Genomic DNA, 26,410 nt, shown 5'->3' with positions numbered 1-26,410 from the left:
GTGGAGTAGTAGGGTAGGGGAGGGGTGGGGAGGGGAGGGGAGGTGTGGTTTCTTATACGCGGGATTACACGACGACGTTTCTGTTACCCAGAGTTGTTGATTTGTGATGCTGGTTTTTCTTTGGGGAAATTTCAGAAAACCCTTCTGAACTTCCAGCCAATTTGAAAAACCCCTCCTGAATTTTCAAAACTCTCATTTAGGCCCTCTGAACTTTGATTTTCTCTCACTTTGGACCCTTTTAACATTAAACTATGTCGTTTTGTATTCTAAAATTAAACACCTACCCAGCCAAAAAACGACGTAGTTTAATGTTAAAAGGGTCCAAAGTGAGAGAAAACCAAAGTTTAGGGGGCCTAAATGAGAGTTTTGAAAATTCAGGGGGAATTTTTCAAATTGGCTGAAAGTTCAGGGGGGCTTTCTGAAGTTTCCCCTTTTTGGGGGTTTTTTATCGCATCTTTTCTTCAACATTATTTCTTTCTTATTTTTCACCTCTCGTGTGAGTGGTCTTCCTTCCCTAATTTGACATTTTAAATTTTAAATGTCAAATTAGTGTAAAATTATAAAATTAGATTAAAATTGATATTTTAAATTTTTATGCTTATGCTTGGTTGTCCTCGTCCATAATGTTGGTATGAATTCTTGAAATTAGACATAATGTTCTCTTAAATTTTCGAATATATATATATATATGATTTTTTGTTTGGTTCTTCATTTTATGGTTTACTTGATTTTGTTGATCATTACAAGGATTTGATGGAAATTGTTTAGGTAATCAACTTCATTATTATTGTTACTACTACTTTTTTTGCTTTTGCAGTTGTTGTTTTCAACATTTTGTATTCTGATTTTTGAAGAGCTTCACAATAAAATTTGTGATTCATTTTTTATATTTTTGAAACTTGGGTCCCTAAAAGGTAGGGTACTTTCACTCTCAAATCATTGCTTAATGATTTTGACTGTAGATTTTGCTAATTATTTGTCATATATGATTTTACGAGTCTAACACCCAATCATATATGATTTTATTGATTTTGACCGTAAAATGAATCATCTCAATTTCGCTTAAAATGAAAAGGACACTATTGTCGTCGTTGTCATTATTATTACTATTATTATCATTATGTTTACTTTTTTTTAATAAAAAAAAATATACTCATCCAAACAATGCAAATTAAAATTAACAAATTACCATTTTGAAGATTCTAAACAACGGACAAAATTTTTAACCCAACTTAACAAACATTAAAAGATTCTTAAAGAATATGGTAGATCTAATTTGTTTTCAAAATTAAAATTAACCATTGGCATTGATTGGGACCACACCCCCAAAACCTATGGGCCTTGTATCAACATTCTCCTTTGCTGGGCATGTTTTAGCATCTTGTTCCAAAAGCTCCTATAAATTGCACGAGAAAATTTTTAAAAAGATTTGAATTGTAGTAAGATAATGAATAAACATACAAACCCATTGCACAATATACTATCACATAACTTAAAAAGGATCACACTGAGCAACTAATCATAAACCCATTGGAAACTTTATCTTGAATAAACACATTTGGAACATGACTTTATACGGAGGGAAATCAACCTGAAACACGTGTCTACATGAATTAATTATAAAACAAGCAGAAAGATGATCAACAGAGGCGACTCTCTTATCTGGACGGACATCAAAACTTAACAGGTAGCAAAATTAAAATAGATTTTTGTCTACCTTTCATTTTAGCAATGCAATATGTGGTTCATTCCCCTCAAAACTTGGCAACAAGGTAATAAACATTATTTGATCCTTTATAAAAACATAAAGCTAGTTGCATGTGCACATGAAAGCACTTATGTAGGAGCACTTTTCTAGATATCTGAATATTATATAAACTAATGTCCATAATCAGAAGAGATATTTTCATTCTATATAATAATTGATCATTAGCTCTTGTCAAGTGTCAATCTCTCCCTTTATTCCTCTCTAAGAGGTGTCTATCTCTCCTTCCACGATATTTATTAGCTTGGGGAACTTTTTCATTCCTTTTTGGCATCACAGGCTGACACACATCAGCACATACACATACGAACATGGTGTTGGTTAAAAGGATATATCCTGATGCAATAAAAAAAAACATAAAAAATTAAAATTTAAGAAGAGCACTTTGAGAGTTCAGGTGAAGCTGGGTGCCAACTTGGAGGACCACTCTCAGTAAGAAGACCCATTGCAAGTGGAGAAGCAGTAATTATACCAACCCCTTTGCTCTTTAGGAAACGTTCTTTAAAATGTAAGAAACTAAAACCTTTAAAATATCTGGGGTTGTCTTTAAAATGAACAATATTCTGAAATAATTCTGCATCAACAAAATAATTGAATAAATCTTTAAGAAGTTTTTTTGATTACAACACAAGTCTAAACATATTTGTAAAAAAGTATAACAAAATAGGAATAGCAATACACAACAATAGTCCAAAAGACACGAAAAGGAAGATCACCTTAATGACTTGCAACAAATATGCATTTATTCCTTACATATTGGCTCTGCAAAGGTTAGAATATGAAATTTGTCCTACACGTTGAAGAACTATAAAGTATAACAAACTTTATATGCATCTTATATTGTCTCACCCTCAAAATCAAAAGCATCTTATCAAGTTTATAATTTTTTTTTTAATGAATAAATAAAATAAGGGTAATTACTTTTTTCTCTCCATCAATTACAACGCATTGTCACTTTATCCTCATTAACTGAAAACTCTACTGCCTGACCCGATCAGACTACCATTTTATTCCAAAAATCTTCATTCAGTCAGTTAATCACGTTAAATTAGACAGAATATTATCTTTTAGATGTTAAATCTTATTAAAGATAGAAATACTAAAAAAAAAATATATATAAATTATTTTTTTTAAAAAAAAAGGGGTGGCCAACGAGCCACCCCTAGAGGTGGCTAGGGGTGGCCCGACGGCCATGCCTAAGCCATGAGGGTGGCCATGCACCACTCCCAACCACCTCAGGGGTGGCTCGCGAGCCATCCCAGAGGCGGCTGGGGTGGCCCAAACACCACCCCGATGGGCCGAGGGTGGCAGCGAGCCACCCCTAGCCACCTCTGGGGGTGGCTGGCTGGCCACCCCCTCCCCCAATTGGGTGGCTGTTGATTGGCAGCCACCCCTCAAATTTTTATTTTTATTTAAAAAATTAACTTTTATATTTTTAATTAATTAATTAATTTTTAATTAAGAATAACATATATTATCATTTTATTGGTGATGATGTGATACACTATTGGAATCCCTAAAGTATTTTAACAGAATTTGATTGCAGAGACTAAATTGTTATTTTGGCATATCCCCAATAATCTCTAAATTATTATTATTATTATTTTATATCACAAAGATGAATTTTAATTTAGGATAACCACATGGACTGATTTTTCATTTATATATATTTTTAATTTAAGTCTTTTTTTTAACTGTTTTATATTTTTTTATATTCGCTTTTTTTTTTCTTTATATATATATATATATATATATATATATATATATATTAAATTTTAAGTGTTTTTTTAATTTTAATATATTTATATTTTTTTTTGAAACTAGTACTCATACATTAATAATATATATTTAAATTTGTTTAATTTTAAAGGTATTATATGTAATTTTTGTATATAAATTAGGGTATTTGAGTCATTTCAAGTTTTTTAATGTGGTTGACTGACGAAAAGAGAGTTTCATGAGGACAAAGTGATAATGCGTTATAATTGATGGAAAAAAAGGTATTTACCAATATATATATATATATATATATATATATATATATATTTTATCATCTTTATATACATATTATACTGTTTCACTCTCAAATCAGAAGCATCTTATCAAGTTTATCAAAAAATTGGGATATGGTTAAGAATATAACGTTTTTTATTTATTTATTTTATGTTGAAATGCAGAGAAATATGTGATGCTGCTTTTTCTTGTTTTCAACATATCATTTCTTCTTCTTTTATTTCACCTCTGCTCTCCAGCTAGGCTGCTTCCTCCCTTTAGATTAATCTGCAGCTCTTGGGAAGTGATCCTCATATTAACAAATAAAATATTTACTCAAGTATTCAAGATTTTTTTTTCTTTCAAATTCTAACGATGACCATAACAGATGGCTATTCCTTGTTGAGAAACACAGAAGACAAAATCCATAGTGAAATTTTGATTCTATTGAGTTTTAGGCAACATTAAACTACGTATAATTAGAATTGTTAGTTATATCTAAACATTTACAAGTGTGCTTCCAAGTGATTCAAGTACCTGTACAACCTTCAAGTCTAACACCCCTGTACAACCTATCATCTTCCTCCTCCTTCAGAACTTCCTGTACAACCTTCAAGTCTTAACACCCCTGCAAGATCCTCACCAAAGTTATTTGGTGCTTTCTGCAAATCAATGCCAATGTCAACCAACACTGATCCATAAACAAGGCACCCACTTCCTTTATGACAGGTTCCACACATGGTGGGCTCTTTTCCAGTGCCAAGGGAAATTGCTTCTTTAACAACCTCGGGGTGATATGCCGGGGCTTTTAGCTCCTCCACACATTGTAGTGCTTCATCGAGGATCCCAACACTGAAATATTCCTCCAGAAGAGAGACAGTTTTGGCATACCCCAAAACTTAAGATTGACAGGATTTGATCCTGCTGCCAGAGCCAGTGGCTTCAAAGGAGAAGGTATCACTGATGCAGCCAGAGCTACAGGCTTGCGGTTGCTCGTAACAGTTTCAATTCCTGAAAAAGAACTAGGTTGGACAGGTGGCACACCACCACCCGGCAACAAGGCACTTGTTTTACCAGTGATAATACTGCCACTACCTTGCGGTAAAAACTTTGAATTTAGGAAAGGGTGTTTTGCTGATTAAAGACGGCTGGATGTGTCCGAGGAACCTCCCAATTGTAAGTATCAAGGCCGGGCATTCCAAGCATCATACCCCCAAAACCTATGGGCCATGTATCCCCGAGGGCCTCAGTATTACGACCATTTCTTATGATTGCAGTTGCACCAGGACGCAAGCCTAGATTCTTCTCTACCTCCTAATCGATTTCAATGATGGTCTTTGCCTTCACCTGCCAAAACAGAGAAAAATATAAGGACATAAACATCTTAAACAAAAAATAAAAAGAAAGAAGAAATAAAGTCAACAAGAAATGGAATTAACCTTTCTTCACGTCGAGGGACCCAGTTGTTGGCACTCAAATCAAGAACATTACGAACCATGAACCTTAATCGTGGCGGAAGTTGGGGGTTTGCAGTCAGCTCCATCAACCTGCTGAAACAGATATCATTCATTCGCCGAGATTTCGGGTCTCATCCAGCTGCTTACCAATGGTGTTAAAAAATTGACATATTGCCTCAACATTCTCCTCTGCGGGGCATGTTTTACCATCTTGTTCCAAAAGCTCCTATAAATTGCACAAGAAAGTTTTTATAAAGATTCTAATTGTAGTAAGAAACATGTAATACCAAATGAATGAATGCCATACAAACCTTAACAATATGGAGGACAATCTTTTTGGGCACCATCTTTCTGCTTCAAAATCTCCCCAATAAGGCGTATGTTTCCTAGAGTTTGCAGCTTAACCATCCGTTCTTTATCCCTGCATTCCATTTCTTGTTTAGGCGCAGTCATCTGCCTGATTTCTGCCATCAGGTTGTCAGCCCCTTCAAATGCCTCGTTGCAATTATTCAAGAGCACTCGCTTAAACGTGATTTCTTTCCCACCAAGCAAAGCAAATATGTATTTATTCCTTACATATTGACTCTGCAAAGGTTAGAATATGAAATTTGTTCTACGCGTTGAAGAACTATAAAGCTTTCACATGGATATTTGAAAAAAATCTTGTAATGATTTATCTGCTCGATTAGTAGACATCAAGTCGATCAAAATGGTTGCAGTGGTTGCATTTGCCGAGAAACCCTTACCAAGCATCATATGGAGATATTTCACTGCCCATGATGTCTCATTATGTTGCAAGAAGCCTTGAATGATTGTGTTATAAGTGAAATGGTTAGGTGAACAGCCGTTCTCTTCCATTTTCTCAAATAAATCTCTCGCTTCATTTAGTAGTCCCTCTTTGCAAAGCCCTTTCATCATTATAGTGTAAGTCCAAACATTAGGTTGCAAACCTTTGGTAGGAAGAGCATTAAATAATTCACTTGCAGTCGTAAGTTTCCCAGCATTACACATACCATCAATCAAGATGCTGTAAATCACAATATTAAGGTCTAACCTTTTGTCTTCCATCTCTTTAAACAATGCCATTGCCTCAATAAAGTGTAGATTCTTACACAGGCCATCTAATAAAATAGCACAAGTTTGGAGATTTGGAGGTTGGCCACAAGCTTGCATCTTGTGGAGTAGCTCTAATGCAATTTTAGGTCTCCCAACTCGGCAAAACCCTCCGATAAGTGTGCTGTAAGTGGCAACACTGGGAAAAATCCCCTTTGTGCACATTTCACGAAATAGACTCATTGCCTTATCAATTTTTCTGTTCTTACAATATCCATTGATCAATATGCTATAGCTAACAACACAAGGTGAACAACCCTTCTGAACCATCATATTAAATACTTTGATAGTTTCATGCATTCTATTTTGCAAACAGTAACCGTCAATCAAAGAATTGTACGTGACTACATCAGGCTCTAAGCCTCTCTGAATCATCACATCAAAAACTTCTTCAGCCTCAGTCAACATCCCCTCTTTGCCAAGTGCGTCCACCAATATGCTGAATGTCCTCACATCTTGCATGATTTTCCTTTCCACCATCTCATTCAATTGTTTAGTTACATCCTTCCACCGACTGAAATTGCATAGGCCTTGAATTAAAGAATTGTAAGTAAAAACGTCTGGCTGAATTCCTCTATTTGTCATCTCAGAGAAAAGAGTCAAAGCCTCAGTTACCAATCTGTCCTTACATAAACTATCAATGATTATATTATACTTCACTACATCAAGTTCAAGATTTCTTTCTTCCATTTTCCGAAGCAACCCAATAGCTTCACCGGTCTTACCTATTTTACACAAACAATTCATTATTGTTCCGTAGGTAATTGTATCAGGTTTATAGCCATTGTTCTCCATTTCGTTAATGAACTTTAAACCTTCAGCAATTTTACCTTGAAGACAGACTCCCTTGACAAGAGTAGTAAGAATTATACAGTTTGGTTGAAAACCAAGTTTCAAAATTCTTGCGAAGACAGAGAAGCCAAAATCCACCCGGTTCAAATGGCAGAAACAATTAATCAAAACACCCTGAATATAAACATCGGGAGTAATTCCAGACAGTTCCATTTTTTTAATCAGAGAAATCACAGTTGAGTGATGCTTCATTCTTGCAATTGCACCCAGCAATTGATTAAAATCCTTGAGGGTAGGCAGAGGGTGCATGCGAAGCATTCTATCAAACACGCCTAAGGCATCATCAAGATTCCTAAAGCTGCGAGATCTGCATTGATCTCTGACAGATTTCAAGAACTGATTGGGGCTTTCCACATTACGTCTACCACTATTGGGAGTTTTAGCAGAAGTAGCACTAAAACAACGACAATAATAATAAAAAATTTGAGCATTGGAAGAAACCCTAAGATGAGAATAATGATTGAAGAAGAAAGCAAGAGAGTTCGTAGACTTAGCAATCGTACCCATTTCCTGATGAAGTGGAAGAAATGAGCAGAAGAAGCAGATCTGATGATGCAGTGCCTCAAAGGACTCGAGAAAATAAGCAGACGAAGTAGATATGTGGAGTGATAGGGGAGGGGAGGGGAGGTCTGGGTTCTTATACGCGGGATTACACGACGTCGTTTCTGTTACCCGGAGTTGTTGATTTGTGATATGCTGATTTGATTTTTCTTTTTTATCGCATCTTCTCTTCAACATTATTTCTTTCTTCTTTTTCACGTCTCGTGTGAGTGGTCTTCCTTCCCTTTGACATTTTAAATTTTAAATGTCAAATTAGTGTAAAATTATAAAATTAGATGAGAATTGATATTTTAAATTTTTATGCTTAATGCTTATGCTTGGTTGTCCTCGTCCAGAATGTTGGTATGTTTCTTGAAATTAGACATAATGTTCGCTTATGTTCTCTTATATATATATTTTGTTTGGTTCAAGATTTTATGGGAATTGTTTGTCTACTACTCGAAAGTTTAGGTAATCCACTTCATTATTATTCTTTTGCGGTTGTTGTTATTGTTGTTGTTGTTGTTTTTTTTTTTTTTTTTTTTTTGACATGTTCGTACAAGAGGAGAGAGAAGTATTCGAACTAGTGACATCCGCTTAATTAAGCGTGGTTCCATCCGATTGAACTATCTCTTGGAGACCAAGTTGTTGTTGTTCTTAGCTTTTCGTATTCTGTTTTTTGAATAGCTTCGCAACAAAATTTGTTGTTCATTTTTTATATTTTTGAAACTTGGATCCCCTTAAAGGCAAGGTACTTTCACTCTCAAATCATTGCTTAATGCTTGCCGATTCTGCTAATTATTTGTCATATATGATTTTTTGAGTCTAACACCCAATCATATATTATATATGATTTTATTGATTTTGACCGTAAAATGAATCATCTCTATTTCTCTTAAAATGAAAAACGATACTATTGGCATCGTTGTCGTTGTCATTATTATTACTATTATTGTCATTATGTTTAATTTTTTTTTTAATAAAAAAAGATACTCATCCAAAGAATACAAATTAAAATTAACAGATCATCATTTTGAAGACTCTAAACAATAGTCAAAAATTTTAACCCAACTTAACATCAAAAGATTATTCTTAAAGAATATGGTAGATCTAATTTGTTTTCAAAATTAAAATTAACCCTTCGCATTGATTGGGACCGAGGAACCTCCCAATTGTAAAGTATCAAGGCCGGGCATTCCGGGAATCATATCCCCAAAGGCCAAAACCTATGGGGCCTTGTATCAACATTCTCCTCTGCTAGGCATGTTTTAGCATCTTGTTCCAAAAGCTCCTATAAATTGCACGACAAAGTTTTTAGAAAGATTCAGATTGTAGTAAGAAACCTGCAATACCAAGTGAATGAATGTCATATACAAACCCATTCCACAATATACTATCACATTGATCACATAACTTAAAAAGGATGACACTGAGAAACTAATTATAAACCCATTGAAAACTTTATCTTGAATAAACACATTTGGAACATGACTTTATACATGAGGTAATAAACATTATTTGATCCTTAATAAAAACATAAAGCTAGTTGCAGGTGCACATGAAAGCACTTATGTAGGAGCACTTCTCTAGATATCTGAATATTATATAAACTAATGTCCATAATCAGAAGAGATATTTTCATTCTACATAATAATTGATCATTAGTTCTTGTCAAGTGTCAATCTCTCCCTTTATTCCTCTCTAAGAAGTGTCATCATTAGTCCTTGTTTATTGATACCTCAAGAATAATATGCGTTTTTAAAATATATTGCAAAACATAAGACGTTTGGTATTGCAATTTAAAATGCACTTAATTTAAAATAAGAAAAAAATCTACAATTTCTATAAGCAAGCTATGGGGTGCTTATTTAAAAATGCGTGAATTTAAACCAAAATCAGGATTTCGCATAACAAATATTTGATAAAAAAAAAAAAATAATTGTCAACATATTTTACTAAAACACTTTTACGATTTTAAAAAATAATGACTTAAAAAACGCAATTTTTAAAATCAGATTTATTGATACCTCATTCCCAGACAGACCCTTTGTTCCACAAATACTAGGTAATTATCAATCGTACTTAGATTATCATGATCTTAAGGGGGTTTTACACAAAAGATTTGGCTTATGTGTGGTAAAAAGGCTACAAACACAATGAGCACATAAAGCAAATACTTACAGAAATAGGGCTTTGGACCCTTAATTTATATTATTGAAGCGTTTTAGAGACATTACACTTTGTTTGGTCACAAAAAAAAAAAAAAAATAATAATAAAAAATAATAAAAGCATAATTACACAAAAGGATCAAGCTGCAAAATTAAACCATAGCATGAATACCAAAAGCATGAACACACAGAAGGATCAAATTGCAAAATTAAACTTCGTCTATGCAATCTTCTAAAAATATAACTGGTCCACAATGAGTGGTTGGCCTTTCTTCTTCTCCTCTTCAATGATGGACAACTTGACACCCATGTTGAAGAATGAAGCTATCAAAATGCGTGCTCCTATGCATTTGAATTTTACGATTTCAAAGAGTCAACAAGCTGAGAATAAGAAATTGGTTAAAAAATACAATGTCTTCTGTATCTTGGACAAAAGCAAATAAATAAACCGCATAGGCGATAACCAAAGCAAAAGATATATGAGAATGAACACTAACCTCGAAAGGTTTTTCGAGGCAAAAGAGATATGAGAATGAACACTAACCTTGAAAGGTCTTTCAATTATTCTCGAAAGAGCACAAACCTCAAAAGATTCATAATCCGCATTTCTGTTGCAGACAATGTTAGATGCTGGTCACCATAAAGTTAGATCATTGCATAGATATTGACAGGAAAATTTTACAAAGAAATATTAGAGCATATTGTACATAACCATTGGTTAAGTAAAAAAGAGGAGACGGCATTACCATCTGCATTATATGGGGGTGGAAATAATTGTAAGTAACAAAATGAAGCAATAGTCATACCTGCATATAAAAAGTTAAAATAAGACAAAGGGCACAAAACGGAAGTAGGAATATAAGAAACATTTTTGTCAATTCTTCTGGAAAGGCTACAAACACAATGAGTTGGAGGAAGTTCTTCAAACTCAATTCGGAGGAAAACTCTATCCTTTTTTTGTTTGTTTTATTTTTTGCTTTGTACACCTGTACGACACGTTTCACACTTGCACGCTTGTCCCTTCTTGTGTTTTTTCTTTTTTTTTTTTTCCTCTTGCACCAATACCTTTGTCTGTCAATTATATTATTTCAAATAAAAAATTGTATTTTTTTTCATTATCTACGCAATAAACTTCAAGAAAAAAATTGGGTTAGTGAAACTGTCCAGTTTATTCGTCTTCAACCTTACGTTCTTTAACTTTCGTGAAACTTATAGTGGCAAATACAAATACAAATACAAAAAAAAAAAAAAAAAAAAAAAGAAGAGAAAAAAAGAACAGACTTAATCACTCAAGTTTCTGGACTCAAAATACAAGTATTCCTAAATACATTTGCCCCCTCAAGTTGCGGCCCCACGAGGGGGGAGGGGGGTGGTGGGGTGTGACAAATGCATAATCATGATTTTTTTTTTTACCAAGGGTAAGGATAATTTTTAAGAGTTGAGGAGGTTCCCTCCCTCCCCCCGCCTGGCCGGCCATGGGGTGGCTCAAACCACCCAATTTTTAATTTTTAATTTTTTTTAATATATATATATATATATATATATATATATATATATATATATAATTTTTTAAATAATTAAAATATTGGAAAAGACCGTCTCCTTTTTAAGTCTACTACCTACAATAATTTTTGAAACCGAATTAGGTATTTGATGTTAGGCCTTACCACGTGAGAGGTCTACCTTTGCCTCTTAGTGAGCTAATAACGTTTTAGAATAATTTACAAAAGAAAGAAATAATGTATAGTGTATACCAAGAAAAAAAATTCATTGCACAAAGATGAAAGGGCATTCTATTATCCTTATCTTAAAAGATGTAACTTGTCTAGAAAAATGATCAATTGGGTTCGAGTATGTGTTGCTTAAAGGAAATGTCCAAACTATATATTGGGAATTTAAATGTCTGACCAAAATATTACCATGTTCACCATGACATGACAAATATAATCAATTTCAACATAGGACTCACATATTAGTAAAAACAACTTGGTGGGCCAATAAGAATACAATCATAAAAAAATCCAAACTCCAAATGAACAATATTCGGCAATAATTCTGCATCAACAAAATACAATGTTTTTATTTTTTTTACAACACAAGTCTACAGAAATTTGTAAGAAAATATAACAAAATAGGAATAGCAATACACAACAATAGTCCAAAAGACATGGAATATACAACTATTTGTCCTACACGTTGAAGAACTCAAAAGCTTTTACATAGATATTTGAAAAAAATCTTGCAATGCTTTATCTGCTCGATTAGTAGACATCAAGTCGATCAAAATGGTTGCAGTGGTTGCATTTGCCGAGAAACCCTTGCCAAGCATCATCTGGAGATATTTCACTGCCCATGACGTCTCATAATGTTGCAAGAAGCCTTGAATGATAGTGTTATAAGTAAAATGGTTAGGTGAACAACCGTTCTCTTCCATTTTCTCAAATAAATCCCTTGCTTCATTTAGTAGTCCCTCTTTGCAAAGCCCTTTGATCATTATAGTGTATGTGCAAACATTAGGTTGAAAGCCTTTGGTAGGAAGAGCATTAAATACTTCACTTGCAATCGTAAGTTTCCCAGCATTACACATACCATCAATCAAGATGCTGTAAATCACAATATTAAGGTCTAACCTTTTGTCTTCCATCTCCTTAAACAATGCCATTGCCTCAGTAAAGTGTAGATTCTTACATAGGCCATCTAACAAAATAGCACAAGTTTGGATATTTGGAGGTTGGCCACAACCTTGCATCTCGTAGAGTAGCTCTAATGCAATTTTAGGTCTTCCAACTCGGCAAAACCCTCCAATTAGAGTGTTGTAAGTGGCAACATTAGGAAAAATTCCGGTGTTGGACATTTCACGAAATAGACTTAATGCCTTATCAATTTTTCTGTTCTTACAATATCCATTGATCAATATGTTATAGCTAACAACACAAGGCGAACAACCATTTCGAACCATCGTATTAAATGTTTTAACAGCTTCATCCATTTTATTTTGCAAACAATAACCGTCAATCAAAGAATTGTACGTAACTACATTTGGCTTTATGCCTCTTTTAATCATCGCATCAAAAACTTCATTAGCCTCTATCAACCTCCCTTCTTTGCCAAGTGTGTCCACCAATATGCTGAATGTATACAAATCGGGCATGATTTTCCTTTCCACCATCTCATTCCATAGTTTAGTTGCCTCCTTCCACCGACCGAAATTGCATAGGCCCTGAATTAAAGAATTGTAAGTGAAAACGTCTGGATTGATTCCTCTATTTGTCATTTCAAAGAAAAAAGCCAAAGCCTTAGTTATCAATCTGTCCTTACATAAGCTATCAATGATTGTATTATACAGCACTACATCAATTTCAAGATTTCTTTCTTCCATTTTCCGAAGCAACCCAATAGTTTTACCGGTCTTACCTATTTTACACAAACAATTCATTATTGTTCCGTAGGTAATTGTATTAGGTTTATAGCCATTGTTCTCCATTTCCTTAACAAACTTCACAGCTTCAACAATTTTACCCTGAAAACAGAGCCCCTTGACAAGAGTTGTTAGAATTATACAGTCTGGTTGAAAACCAAGTTTCAAATTCTTGCTAAGACAGAGAAGCTGAAATCTACTCGGTTCAAATGGCAGAAGCAATTAGTCAGAACCCCTAGAGTACAAGCATCGGGAGCAATTCCTGACAGTTCCATTTCTTTAATTAGAGTAACAACAGTTGAGTGATGCTTCATTCTTGCAATTGCACCCAGCAATTGAGTAAAATCCACAATGGAAGGCAAAGGGTGCATGTGAAGCATTCTATCAAACAGGCCTAAGGCATCGTCAAGATTCCTAAAGCTTCGAGATCTGCATCGATCTCTTACAGATTTCAAGAACTGACTGGAGCTTTCCACAATATCTCTACCACTATTGGTAGTTTTGGCAGAAGTAGCACTAAAACAACGACAATAATAATAAAAAAATTGAGCATTGAAAGAAACCCTAAGATGAGAATAATGATTGAAGAAGAAAGCAAGAGAGTTTGTAGACTTGGAAATCGTACCCATTTCCTGATGAAGTGGAAGAAATAAGCAGAAGAAGCAGATCTGATGATGCAGTGCCTCAAGGGACTCGAGAAAATAAGCAGACGAAGTATGTATGTGGAGTGGAGTGGAGTAGTAGAGGAGGGGGAGGGGAGGGTAGGGGAGAGGAGGTCTGGGTTCTTATACGCGTGATTACACGACGACGTTTCTGTTACGCGATACCCCGAGTTGTTGATTTGTGATGCTGATTTTCTTTTTTTTTTTTATCGCATCTTTTCCCGTTTTCTTGTTTTCAACATCATTTTTTTTTTTTTTTTTCACCTCTCGTGTGAGTCGTCTCCCCCTTTGACATTATCTTGTGTGCCCAATATTTGTGTAGATTAAAATTGATATTTTAAATTTGAAAAAATTACACTTTACTCTTTAAAGTTTGGGATAGTTTTCAATTTGACCTCAAATGTTTTAATTTTTGCAATGCACCCTTTCAAACTTTCAAATTTTTACAATTCGACCAATTTTATCTTAAAACTATTATATAGTCCCTAATTTTTTTATCAGTGGCCATATGACCATTTTTGCACCCCTATATATATATATATATATATATATATATGGGCAATATGAAAATTTTGGGATAAAATTGGTCGAATTGCAAAAATTTGAAAGTTTTAGGGAGTGCATTGCAAAATTTAAAACATTAGAGGTCGAATTAAAAATCGTCCCGAACTTTGGGAGGTAAAGTATACTTTTCCCTTTAAATTTTTATGCTTGGTTGTCCTCCACCACCATAATGTTGGTATGATTTCTTGAAATTAGACATAATGTTCTCTTAAATTTTTTATTTTTTATTTTTTGTTTGTTTGTTTGCTTCTTCTTGTAGGGATTTGATGCAAAATGTTTTTGTCCACCAAACAATACAAATTAAAATTGATACATCACAAATTTGAAAATTCTAAGCAATGGTCAAATTTTAATCCAAACATAACATTAAAAGATTCTCAAAGAACATGCGGACATTCATTTCAGCTAAATACAAAGTGATCAACCTTATCCATTGAGAAAAATTTGAGCCCCATAAAAATTACCAGTTACAAAAACCTAAGTATTTGCCACATATAAATCCAAAATTTAATGCAAAAATTCTGTACCTCGATAGAGGTACAAGATATTTTGTTTCTCACTTGTTAAAAAAATACAACTCAATAATTTATTTATTTATTTTTTCTGATAAACTCAATAATTATCACTCAAAGGGGTAGGAAAATTTTCGAAGGAGAAGTATGGACAGTAAAATAAGGCTACTCTTCAATATCTGCAGTTGCCAAATGCTGGATAGCTTCAAGTCCGAAAACACCCCTGCCAGAACCAACTGCCCAAGAACCTCACCAAATGTTTTTGGTGCTTTCGACAAAGCAATGCCAATGTCATCCAACAAACGGTGGGCTCTTTTCCAGTGCAAGGGGAATTGCTTCTTTAACAACCTAGAGGTGATACGCTGGGGCTTTTAGCTCCTCCACACATTGAATTTACAGGAGGGTGTTTTGCTGATGAAAGATGGCTGCACATGTCCGGCAGACTGGATCAGACCAGGACCATTGTTCCTTGGCATTGATTGGGACTGAGGAACCTCCCAATTTTAAGTATTAAGGCCGGGCATTCCAAGCATCATACCCCCAAAACCTATGGGCCTCGTATCAACATTCTTCTCTGCTGGGCATGTTTTAGCATCTTGTTCTAAAAGCTCCTATAAAATTGCAAGAGAAGGTTTTTAGACAGATTCAAATTGTAGTAAGAAACAGGCAATACCAAGTGAATGAATGTCATACAAACCTGAACAATATGGTGGACAATCTTTTCAGGCACCATCTTCTGCTTCAAAAGCTCCCCAATAAGGCATATGCTTCCTAGAGTCCACAGCTAAACCATCCGTTCTTTATCCCTGCATTCCATTTCTTGCACAGGGACAGTCATCTGCCTGATTTCTGCCCTCGGGTTGTCAGCTCCTTCAAACGCCTCCTGACAATTATTTAAGAGCACTCGCTTAAATGTGATTTCTTTCCCACCAGGGTCATCTGATGGGAATGGAGGAAGCGTCTCATCAAAGTCACAGTATAAAACTACGTACATGGGACAACGTGGGTTCTCATCAAAGTCACAGCCTTATCAAATATAAGCTTCTCATCAAAGTCACCAAAAAGTTAGATCATTTCACAGATGTTGACAGGAAAATTTTGCAGAGAGATATTAGAGCATATTGTACATAACCATTGGTTAAGTAAAAAAGAAGAGACGGCATTACCATCTACATCATATGGAGGTGGAAAGAATTGTAAGTAACAAAATGAAGCAACAGTCATCCCTGAATATAAAAAGTAAAAATAAGACAAAGGACACAAATCGCTACTGTTTCACACAAATCGGAAATAAGAATATAAGAAACATTTTTGTCAATTCTTCTGGAAATAGGATCATCCCTGCACTAAAACTATCGGCCACTAAATACCACCACAACAACTCGGCCAACAAATCTGGCCTCTATTTCTCAGAGCCAATCCCTTCGCTGTCTCCTAATGATCCTATTTCCAGAAGACAAATTCTCCCAACTGAGCCCAGCTCCAAGCCTCAGTCCCCAATCACTCTGCTGAAATCAACTCCAATATTTCTAGTCCTCATGTTTAAGAAGCCAAAGTCATAGTCAATGCCAACTCCAAAAACAGAGTCCAAAACCGTTTCCATGGATATCCAAGAGCAGAAAAGCCAAGAAAGCAAGGTCTTCTTCACAATGAACCCCGTTAGAAACAAACCAAACCGACAAAGAATCGCAACCCGATTCCCAAATCTTAACAAACTAACATTTTGAAAAAAAAAAAAAAAAAAAAAATCAAACCCAGCTCTCAAAATTTTATTGTTTGTTTAAAGTACCCAACTTGGAACACACGTTTCTATTACCATTATCCAATCAAAGAAAAACCCATTTCTAAAGTGAGAAATTAGAGAGAGAAGACAAGAAAGCTCACTTGAAAGACGATGACCTTGGGCGGATTGCGAATGACGTAGCGGAAGACTAAGGTAACTAATCAAAGAGCAGCGTCTTTGATTCTGCAAGGAGAAGCGTCTTCGTCTTCTACCCAAAAGATAAAACAAGCCCGCAGGCTAAGAAAAAAATAAAACTCCGCAGAGTATTTGAGAGAGAATTCTCTGATTTGATTATAATTCAATTGATTGAGTTTTACATAATAGGCAAGCCTATTTATAGAAGAGAAATCCTTGGAGAAAAAGTAAACCTACTTCTAGTAGAGAAAGTAAATCTAATCTTAGTAGGAAAGTAAACATAATCCTAGTAGGGAAAGTAAACATAATTCTAATTAGGAAAAGTAAATATACTCCTAGTAGGGAAAGGATTAAAAGTAAACTATTTATTCTTGGGGGTGGGGACACACATGTCCTACATCAGTCTCCCCTTCTTGAAAAGAACTCGTCCTCGAGTTAAGTTCTGACTCCTCTGGTGGAAAATATTCAAAAATGTCTGCCACGTTGAATGTTGAGGATATCGCCATTTCTTCTGGAAGATCGATGACATATGCATTGTCGTTAATCTTTTTTAGTACCTTGCATGGACCATACTTCTTATTCCTCAGCTTTCCAGAAGTACCAGTTGGCAGTCGCCCCTTGCGTAGATACACCATCACAAGATCTCCTTCTTGAAAAATCTTCGATCGCCGACCCTTGTCTGCTGCCGTCTTGTACTTAGCATAGGATTCTTCCAGATGCTGACGAACTCCCTCTTGGGTAGCTTTCACCCGTTCTGCTAAATGCTCCGCTGCCACACTTGCACCGGGTAGCTTAGGTAAAGTTGCAAGATCTACTGCAAGTCTCAGAGTTCTTCCATAGACGACTTCAAATGGTGCCTTCCCAGTAGATCGATTCACCATGTTATTGTAGGCAAACTCAGCCTGAGCTAAAGCCAGGTCCCACTGCTTCGGTTTGTCACCTGCAATACATCGAAGTAAATTACCTAGAGTTCGATTAACAACTTCTGTCTGCCCGTCCGTCTGCGGATGGCTCGTGCTACTAAAGTTCAATGCTGTGTCGAACCGCCTCCATAATGTTCGCCAAAAGTGAGACAAGAACTTGGTGTCTCGGTCAGAAGTGATAGACTTTGGGACTCCATGCAATCGAACCACCTCTCGGAAGACTAGATTGGCCACTTGAACTGCATCAGATGTTTTCTTGCAAGCAACAAAGTGAGCCATTTTGGAAAATCTATCCACAATTACCATTATAGAATCTGCTCCTCGTTGGGTTCTCGGGAGACCCAATACAAAATCCATGGATACATCTTCCCACGATGCTTCTGGTATTGGTAGAGGCATGTATAATCCCGTATTTTGGGTTTGCCCCTTGGCGACCTGACAAGTCTGGCATCGTCGGACAAAATTACCTACTTCTTTCTTCAATTGCGGCCAGTAATACCGTTCCTCTACCAGAGCAATAGTCTTGTCTCTTCCCAGATGACCACCCAAACCTCCAGCATGTAATTCTCGGATTATTTGTTCCCGCAAGGAACTCCTCGGAATGCACAGCCGATTCCCACGAAATAAATACCCCTCCTGAATATGTATCTCAGAAATTGGTTGCCCCGCCTTGCAATGCTTCCAGGTTTTACCAAAATCTTCATCTTCCTCATATAACTCCTTTAGGCACTCGAATCCAGTCACTTCAGCTTTCATGGTGATCAGCAGGGTAGCTCGGCGGCTTAAAGCGTCAGCTACACGATTTAGTTTTCCCGACTTATGCTTGAGAGAAAAAGTGAACCGTTGGATGTAAGAAACCCACCGAGCATGCATCCGATTCAAATTCTTTTGACTATTGATGAACTTTAATGCTTGATGGTCGGTATAGAGGACAAACTCTCGTTGGATCAAGTAGTGCTCCCACACCTTGAGGGCTCTCAAGACAGCATAAAGCTCCAACTCATATGTTGACCACTTCTGTCTTGCTTCTCCGAGCTTCTCACTAAAAAATTCTACGGGCTTCCCTTCTTGAGATAACACAGCTCCTATCCCGACGATTGATGCATCACATTCAACTTCAAACAGCTTGTCAAAGTCAGGTAAGGCAAGTACAGGTGCTGTGCATAGCTTTTCTTTGATGATTGAGAAACTTCGCTCAGCTTCTTCACCCCAATTGAATTTTCCTTTCTTCATACACTCGGTGATCGGTGCTACAATACTGCTGAAATTCCGAACGAACCTTCTATAGAAAGTTGCTAACCCATGGAAACTTCTTACTTCTCCCACTGACTTGGGTGTGGGCCATTCTCGGATTGCTCTCACCTTCTCTTCATCCACTCGGATTCCATCGGTACCGACTACAAATCCGAGGAAGAGTAACTGATCCATCATGAAACTACACTTCTTTAAGTTGATAAACAACTTATTTTCACGGAGAACCTCCAACACTTTCCTCACGTGATCCATGTGATCCACCGGGTTGCGACTATAGATAAGAATATCATCGAAATAGACAACGACAAATTTTCCGATAAAAGGTTTCAGTACCTGATTCATGAGTCGCATGAAAGTGCTTGGTGCATTCGAAAGGCCGAAAGGCATCACCATCCACTCATAAAGCCCCTCTTTAGTCTTGAACGCAGTTTTCCATTCATCTCCCGGTCGTATACGGATTTGGTGATATCCACTCCTCAAGTCAATCTTCGAAAAAATCTTAGCCCCAGATAGCATATCAAACATGTCACCTATTCGGGGAATTGGAAACCGATACTTGACCGTGATCTTGTTTATTGCCCGGCTATCCACGCACATTCGCCAACTCCCATCTTTCTTCGGTACAAGTAGGGCCGGTACTGCGCATGGACTCATACTCTCTCGCAAGTGTCCCTTCCGAATTAACCCCTCTACCTGCTCTTGCAAAATAGCATTCTCCTTTGGGCTCATTCGATAATGTGGCAAGTTCGGGAGACTTGCTCCCGGCACTAAGTCAATATAGTGCTGGATATCTCTCATGGGCGGCAGTCCTTCGGGCATCTCTTCAGGCATGATGTCTTGGAATTCTTCTAACATCGGTCGCATTATCTCAGGAACTTCTTGTGAGACGGAGCCCGGGGTTCCCTTGGTCACCAATGCTATGATGTCTCGGGCCTCCTTAACTTCTTCTATAAATTCTGATCCAGTGGATAGGAGGACCGGCTTTCCCTTAGAATAAGTAGAATTTTCGACTTCCTGTAAAGGTCGAAATGTTATCTTCCGACCATCCCAAAAGATAGTGTAGACATTGGCTCTTCCTTGCTGCTGGGCATTCACGTCAAACTGCCACGGTCTTCCCAGGATTAAGTGGCATGCATCCATCTCGACAACATCACACAAAATAGAATCCGAGTAATGCTTACCGATCGAAAATGTGAAACGACATCTCTCGGTTACTAGTGTCTCGGTTCCCCGCTTGATCCATCCGATCTTATATGGAGTTGGGTGCTTCTCAGTTTTCAAACCCAACTTTGAAACCATCTCCTTCGACACTACGTTCTCCCCGCTACCACTATCAATAATCACATCACATACTCTTTGGTTGACTGTGCAGCGAGTACGAAAAATCTTGTGCCTTTGAGATTGATCCTCTTGCCTCGGTGTCAAGAGTAAACGTTGAATTACTAAGGATCGGGAAAGTGGGATTCCCTCATCAGCGTCAGCCAACTCCTCTTCTTCATACTCGGGTGTATCAATATCTCCATTCTCGGACCCTCCCTCTGGCTCAGGTTCGATCAAGTTTACCATCTGCCTTCGGGGACATTGATGCGACCTATGTCCCGGTTGGTTGCATTTGAAACATTTGTCTAGATTGGGCCGTGCGTATGGATTGTTGGCTGGTTGTCTCGAGGTGCTTAAACTGCTACTGGCTCCTTTTCCCGTGGAAGTCACTGGTTGACTTGGTGTGACAGTCGGGACTAGAGGTTGTTTTCCCCGACCCTGCGTTGGTCTCGTCGAATCGCTCGGGTTTCGCTCCCAGGTTGTTGCTTTAGGCCTCTCCAGTTGCTTCTCTGCTCGGGTTGCCAAACTAACTGCCTCATTCAAAGTAAAGACAGGATGCATAGAAACCTTATCTTGTATTGCCACACGCAGTCCACCAATAAACCTTGCAACTTGTTGATCCTCTGTCTCCATGAGATCATTCCGAGCAGATAGGCGATAGAAATCATCAACATACGCCTGGATGGTCCGACCTCCTTGTCGACACTCTTGGTATTGTTGGAATAGCCGTTGCTCAAAGTCCGGTGGTAAAAAACGTGCTTTGAGTAGCCGCTTCATCTTCAACCATGAAGTTACAGGTCCCTTCCCTTGTCGGGCTCGGGAAATCTGTAATTTTTCCCACCAAGCAGAAGCTCCTCCCTTGAACTTGTATGCCACTAACTTCACCTTGCGATCCTCGCGAATACTCATATAATCAAAGAACCTCTCTACTTCCATCACCCAATCTAAGAAATCTTCGATTTGAAGATGCCCGTTGAATGATGGGAGATCAATCTTCATTCGGTATTCGTGGGATTCCTCCCTAGCAAGATCCTGACGCCTGGGTTGCCCTCCATATGCATTCCGGTAGCCAGCGCCGTCATAGACATTCCCCATATGGCCAGCTCTACCACGCTCATAACCTCTGAAGCCTGTGCCACCACGACCGACTCCTCTACGTAATTCGCCCCTTCGATCTACCTCAATGTCCCGTCCGAATACTCCTTCAGCAAAGTCTTCATCGTCACTAGGATCGTCATAGGCCGGTGGTCGGTTTATGGGTGCAAGTGGTTGATGAGGAATAGGCCTTACTCGGATCCCATCGTCATCATGGGCATCATTGTCCCTGTGATTACGATTAGGACCTATGTGCATGCGCTCTATCATCTCTCGCATCTGGCGCATCTCCTGTCGTATCTCCTGTTGCATCGTTTGCTGGATCTGCTGGAGCTCTTGGAATTCGGCTCTCCAAGGAGCCTCCCTGTCACGAGCAGCGTCGTTAAGGGAATCGTCACCGTTGCGCTGATTGGTCATGATCAGGATAAAGCCTGCTCTGATACCAAATGACGTAGCGGAAGACTAAGGTAACTAATCAAAGAGCAGCGTCTTTGATTCTGCAAGGAGAAGCGTCTTCGTCTTCTACCCAAAAGATAAAACAAGCCCGCAGGCTAAGAAAAAAATAAAACTCCGCAGAGTATTTGAGAGAGAATTCTCTGATTTGATTATAATTCAATTGATTGAGTTTTACATAATAGGCAAGCCTATTTATAGAAGAGAAATCCTTGGAGAAAAAGTAAACCTACTTCTAGTAGAGAAAGTAAATCTAATCTTAGTAGGAAAGTAAACATAATCCTAGTAGGGAAAGTAAACATAATTCTAATTAGGAAAAGTAAATATACTCCTAGTAGGGAAAGGATTAAAAGTAAACTATTTATTCTTGGGGGTGGGGACACACATGTCCTACATCAGCGAAGGTGGTTTTCGGCAGATTCCAGTGACACTTTCCCAAGAGAGTTTCAGAAGATTAACTTTCATGAAGCATGAAACAACATGAACAGGCTTGTTCCAAGACTGTCCTTAGAAATTTCAAAATCCTCGTGAAATTTTGCATGTTTTCTTTTCCTACACATTCTTAAGAACTGAACCGAGAGCACATGGTGAGCAACCAAAATAACCAACCTACAAGCGAACGAACTTTTGGGTGATGGTCTGAGGTGTGGAGAGCTTCTAGCGGAAGAAGCCGAGCACTTCGGAGTAGCACACAAACTCTTCTGGGGTGAGAGCGAGCCTGGTGGCGAGTTGGGCAAAAAATGGAAGGAAATGTCTTTTTCTAGTATTCCATCCCTTTGTGGAATTTTGGTGCATTCTAATACATGATGGATACAAGTAGAAAACAATTGGAAAGCGCAATGATTTATGGAAGATAACTTCCAAGAATAATTTTTCTTCACAAAGTGAAACAGAAGTGGTTCTATCTTTTGTTGGAAATGCTTTCATCACTCATCCATAGGCTCAAATCCACTGTTTTAACATACTTCATAGGCTTATAATAACAAACTAAATGTATTTTTCTAGTGGCAATTTAAAAGAGTATGTGCAGCCTAACCCTTGAGAATGACCTAACAATCATGGTTCTTTCTCCTTACTTGCCAGCTCATGAGAACGGCTTGACCGTTTGTGCCTATAGATAATCCGTTTTTTTTTTTTCACATATGTGTGTGTATATATATATATATATATATTTCCTTACTTCTTGGGGACATATCCTTACCTTAAAAGATGTAACTTGTCTAGAAAAATGATCAATTGGGTTCAAGTATGTGTTTCTTAAAGGAAATGTCCAAACTTTATATTGGGTTAAGTATCAAAAAGGATTTGCAAAAACAAATAGCTTAAGAATTTTAAAATAGAAAAGAACAAGATCTTTCCAAAAATATTAATGGATATAAAAGAACAAGATCTTTCCAGAAATATTGCAATTATTTAAAACCTAAAGAAAATAATTGATGGAATGTGGTGATAATAATCAGCCGGTCATGCACCAAGTAAGCCATCCTGACGACTCAGTTATTTGAAATGAAGAGTCATGCAGGTGACTTCATTACCATGCCTACCATGATGGGACAACCATAATCAATTTCAACAATAGAACTCAAATATTAATCAAAACAACTTGGTGGGCCAATAAGAATACAACCATAAAAATCCAAACTCCAAATGAACAATATTCTGCATCAACAAAATAATTGAAAAAATCTTTAAGAATTTTTTTTTTTTATTACAACACAAGTTTACAGATTTTTGTAATATATATATATATAACAAAATAAAATAGCAATACACAACAATAGTCCAAAACAAATGAAAAGAAATATCACCTTAATGACCTGCAACATATATGCTTTTATTCCATACAGATTGACTTTGCAAATGTTAGAATATGAAATTTGTCCTACACATTGAAGAACTATAAAGCTTTCACACGGATATCTGAAAAAAATCTTGTAATGTTTTATCTGCTCAATTAGTAAACATCAAGTCGATCAAAATGGTTGCAGTGGTTGCATTTGCTGAGAAACCCTTGTCAACCATTATCTTGAGATATTTCACTGCCCATGATGTCTCATTATGTTGCAAGAAGCCTTGAATGATTGTGTTATAAGTGATATGGTTAGGTGAACAGCCGTTCTCTTCCATTTTCTCAAATAATTCCCTCGCTTCATTTAGTAGTCCCTCTTTGCAAAGCCCTTTGATCATTATAGTGTATGTGCAAACATTTGGTTGAAAACCTTTGGTAGGAAGAGCATTAAATAATTCACTTGCAGTCGTAAGTTTCCCAGCATTACACATACCATGAATCAAGATGCTGTAAATCACAATATCAAGGCGTAATTTTTTGTCTTCCATCTCTTGAAACAATGTCATTGCCTCAGTAAAGTGTAAATTCTTACACAAGCCATCTAACAAAATAGCACAAGTTTGGAGATCTGGAGGTTGGCCACAATCTTGCATCTCGTGGAGTAGCTCTAATGCAATTTTAGGTCTTCCAACTCGGCAAAACCCTCCAATTAGGGTGGTGTAAGTGGCAACATCGGGAAAAATTCCGGTGTTAGACATTTCACGAAATAGACTTATTGCCTCATCAATTTTTCTATTCTTACAATATCCATTGATCAATATGTTATAGCTAACAACAGAAGGCAAACAACCGTTTCGAACCATCGTATTAAATGCTTTGGTAGCTTCATCCATTTTATTTTGCAAACAATAAGCGTTAATCAAAGAATTGTAGGTGACTACATTAGGCTGCATGCCTCTCTGACTCATCATATCAAAAACTTTTTCAGCCTCTATCAACCTCCCTTCTTTGCCAAGTGTGTCCACCAATATGTTGAATGTACGCAAATCTGGCATGATTTTCCTTTCCACCATCTCATTCCATAGTTTAGTTACCTCATTCCACCGACCAAAATGGCATAGGCCATGAATTAAAGAATTGTAAGTGAAAACATTTGGCTGAATTCCTCTATTTGTCATTTCAGAGAAAAGAGTCAAAGCCTCAGATACCAATCTGTCCTTACATAAACTATCAATGATTGTGTTATACAGCGCTACATCAAGTTCAAGATTTATTTCTTCCATTTTTCGAAGCAACCCAATAGCTTCACTGGTCTTACCTATTTTACATAAACAATTCATTATCGTTCCGTAGGTAATTGTATTAGGTTTGTAGCCATTGTTCTCCATTTGGTGAACAAACCTCACACCTTCAGCAATTCTACCCTCAAGACAAAGCCCCTTGACAAGAGTATTAAGAATTATACAGTCCGGTTGAAAACCAAGTTTCAAAATTCTTGCTAAGATAGAGAAGCCGAAATCCACTCGGTTCAAATGGCAGAAGCAATTAGTCAGAACCCCTAGAGTACAAGCATCGGGAGCAATTCCTGACAGTTCTATTTCTTTAATTAGAGTAACAACAGTTGAGTGATGCTTCATTCTTGCAATTGCACTCAGCAATTGAGTAAAATCCACAATGGAAGGCAAAGGGTGCATGTGAAGCATTCTATCAAACAGGCCTAAGGCATCGTCAAGATTCCTAAAGCTTCGAGATCTGCACCGATCTCTTACAGATTTCAAGAACTGATTGGGGCTTTCCACAATATCTCTACCACTATTGGTAGTTTTGGCAGAAGTAGCACTAAAACAACGACAATAATAATAAAAAAATTGAGCATTGGAAGAAACCCTAAGATGAGAATAATGATTGAAGAAGAAAGCAAGAGAGTTTGTAGACTTAGCAATCGTACCCATTTCCTGATGAAGTGGAAGAAATAAGCAGAAGAAGCAGATCTGATGATGCAGTGCCTCAAAGGACTCGACAAAATAAGCAGATGAAGTAGATATGTGGAGTGGAGTAGTAGGGGAGGTCTGGGTTCTTCACACACAGGAATTGGTGATGCTGATTTTTCTTATTTATCGCCTCTTTTCCCGTTCTTTGATTGGCGGATATTATCTTGTGTGCCCTATATTTGTGTAAAATTATAAATTAGATTAAAATTGGTATTTTAAATTTGGAAAAATTACACTTTACTCTTTAAACTTTGGGATAATTTTTAATTCGACCTTCAATATTTTAGACTAATTTTATCCCCAAATTTCCATATAGTCCCTAATTTTTTATCGGTGGCCATTTGACCATTTTTGCACCCCAATTTTTTTTTTTTTTAAAAAAAAAAATTAGAGGCAATATGAAAATTTTGAGATAAAATTTGGCGAATTTCAAAAATTTGGAAGTTTGGAGGAGCACACTGCAAAAATTGAAACATTAAAAGTTAAATTAAAAATCACCTCAAACTTTGAGCGAGTAAAATGTATTTTTTCCCTTTAAATTTTTATGCTTGGTTGTCCTCGTCCATAATGTTAGCATGATTTATTGAAATTAGACATAATAATGTTCTCTTAATTTTTTTTTT

The 26,410-nt window shown here is 36.9% G+C and overlaps 2 protein-coding genes, 1 long non-coding RNA gene and 1 pseudogene across 6 annotated transcripts; all 4 read right to left on the bottom strand.

Annotated features, from left to right (window-relative positions):
- Positions 1 to 4,371: 4,371 nt before the first annotated feature.
- LOC132189529 (uncharacterized) lies at positions 4,372 to 7,776 on the bottom strand. The gene is made up of 3 exons (XM_088510427.1): positions 5,526 to 7,776; positions 5,197 to 5,440; positions 4,372 to 5,104 (listed from the first exon to the last, which is right to left on the bottom strand). Exon 1 carries the CDS (start codon positions 7,684 to 7,686, stop codon positions 5,854 to 5,856), a length of 1,833 nt encoding a protein of 610 aa, XP_088366553.1. The 5' UTR covers positions 7,687 to 7,776; the 3' UTR covers positions 4,372 to 5,104; positions 5,197 to 5,440; positions 5,526 to 5,853.
- A 4,224-nt stretch (positions 7,777 to 12,000) lies between these two features.
- LOC148583564 (uncharacterized) lies at positions 12,001 to 14,082 on the bottom strand. 2 transcript variants are annotated; one of them, XM_088510432.1, is made up of 2 exons: positions 13,932 to 14,082; positions 12,001 to 13,108 (listed from the first exon to the last, which is right to left on the bottom strand). In XM_088510432.1, exon 2 carries the CDS (start codon positions 13,055 to 13,057, stop codon positions 12,104 to 12,106), a length of 954 nt encoding a protein of 317 aa, XP_088366558.1. In that variant the 5' UTR covers positions 13,058 to 13,108; positions 13,932 to 14,082; the 3' UTR covers positions 12,001 to 12,103. The 2 variants fall into 2 exon arrangements, with proteins under 2 accessions (XP_088366558.1, XP_088366557.1); XM_088510431.1 differs by having other exon boundaries at positions 12,001 to 13,822; positions 13,932 to 13,972.
- Positions 14,083 to 14,906: 824 nt separating this feature from the next.
- Positions 14,907 to 16,960, bottom strand: LOC132189310 (uncharacterized). Of its 2 annotated transcripts, XR_015909088.1 has the most exons (3): positions 16,929 to 16,960; positions 15,742 to 15,927; positions 14,907 to 15,655 (listed from the first exon to the last, which is right to left on the bottom strand). It is a non-coding gene; the product is annotated as an uncharacterized LOC132189310 (long non-coding RNA). The 2 variants fall into 2 exon arrangements; XR_015909087.1 differs by lacking the exon at positions 16,929 to 16,960 and having other exon boundaries at positions 15,742 to 16,917.
- Positions 16,961 to 23,811: 6,851 nt separating this feature from the next.
- On the bottom strand, positions 23,812 to 25,803 carry LOC132189307 (uncharacterized; annotated as a pseudogene). Its single transcript, XR_015909086.1, has 2 exons — positions 25,745 to 25,803; positions 23,812 to 25,635 (listed from the first exon to the last, which is right to left on the bottom strand). The product of XR_015909086.1 is annotated as an uncharacterized LOC132189307 (transcript).
- Positions 25,804 to 26,410: the final 607 nt, after the last annotated feature.

Source organism: Corylus avellana, chromosome 9, assembly GCF_965113065.1.
Source record: "Corylus avellana chromosome 9, dhCorAvel1.hap1.2, whole genome shotgun sequence".
Taxonomy (NCBI): Eukaryota; Viridiplantae; Streptophyta; class Magnoliopsida; order Fagales; family Betulaceae; genus Corylus; species Corylus avellana.
This window is presented reverse-complemented; position numbering and strand designations above follow the sequence as displayed.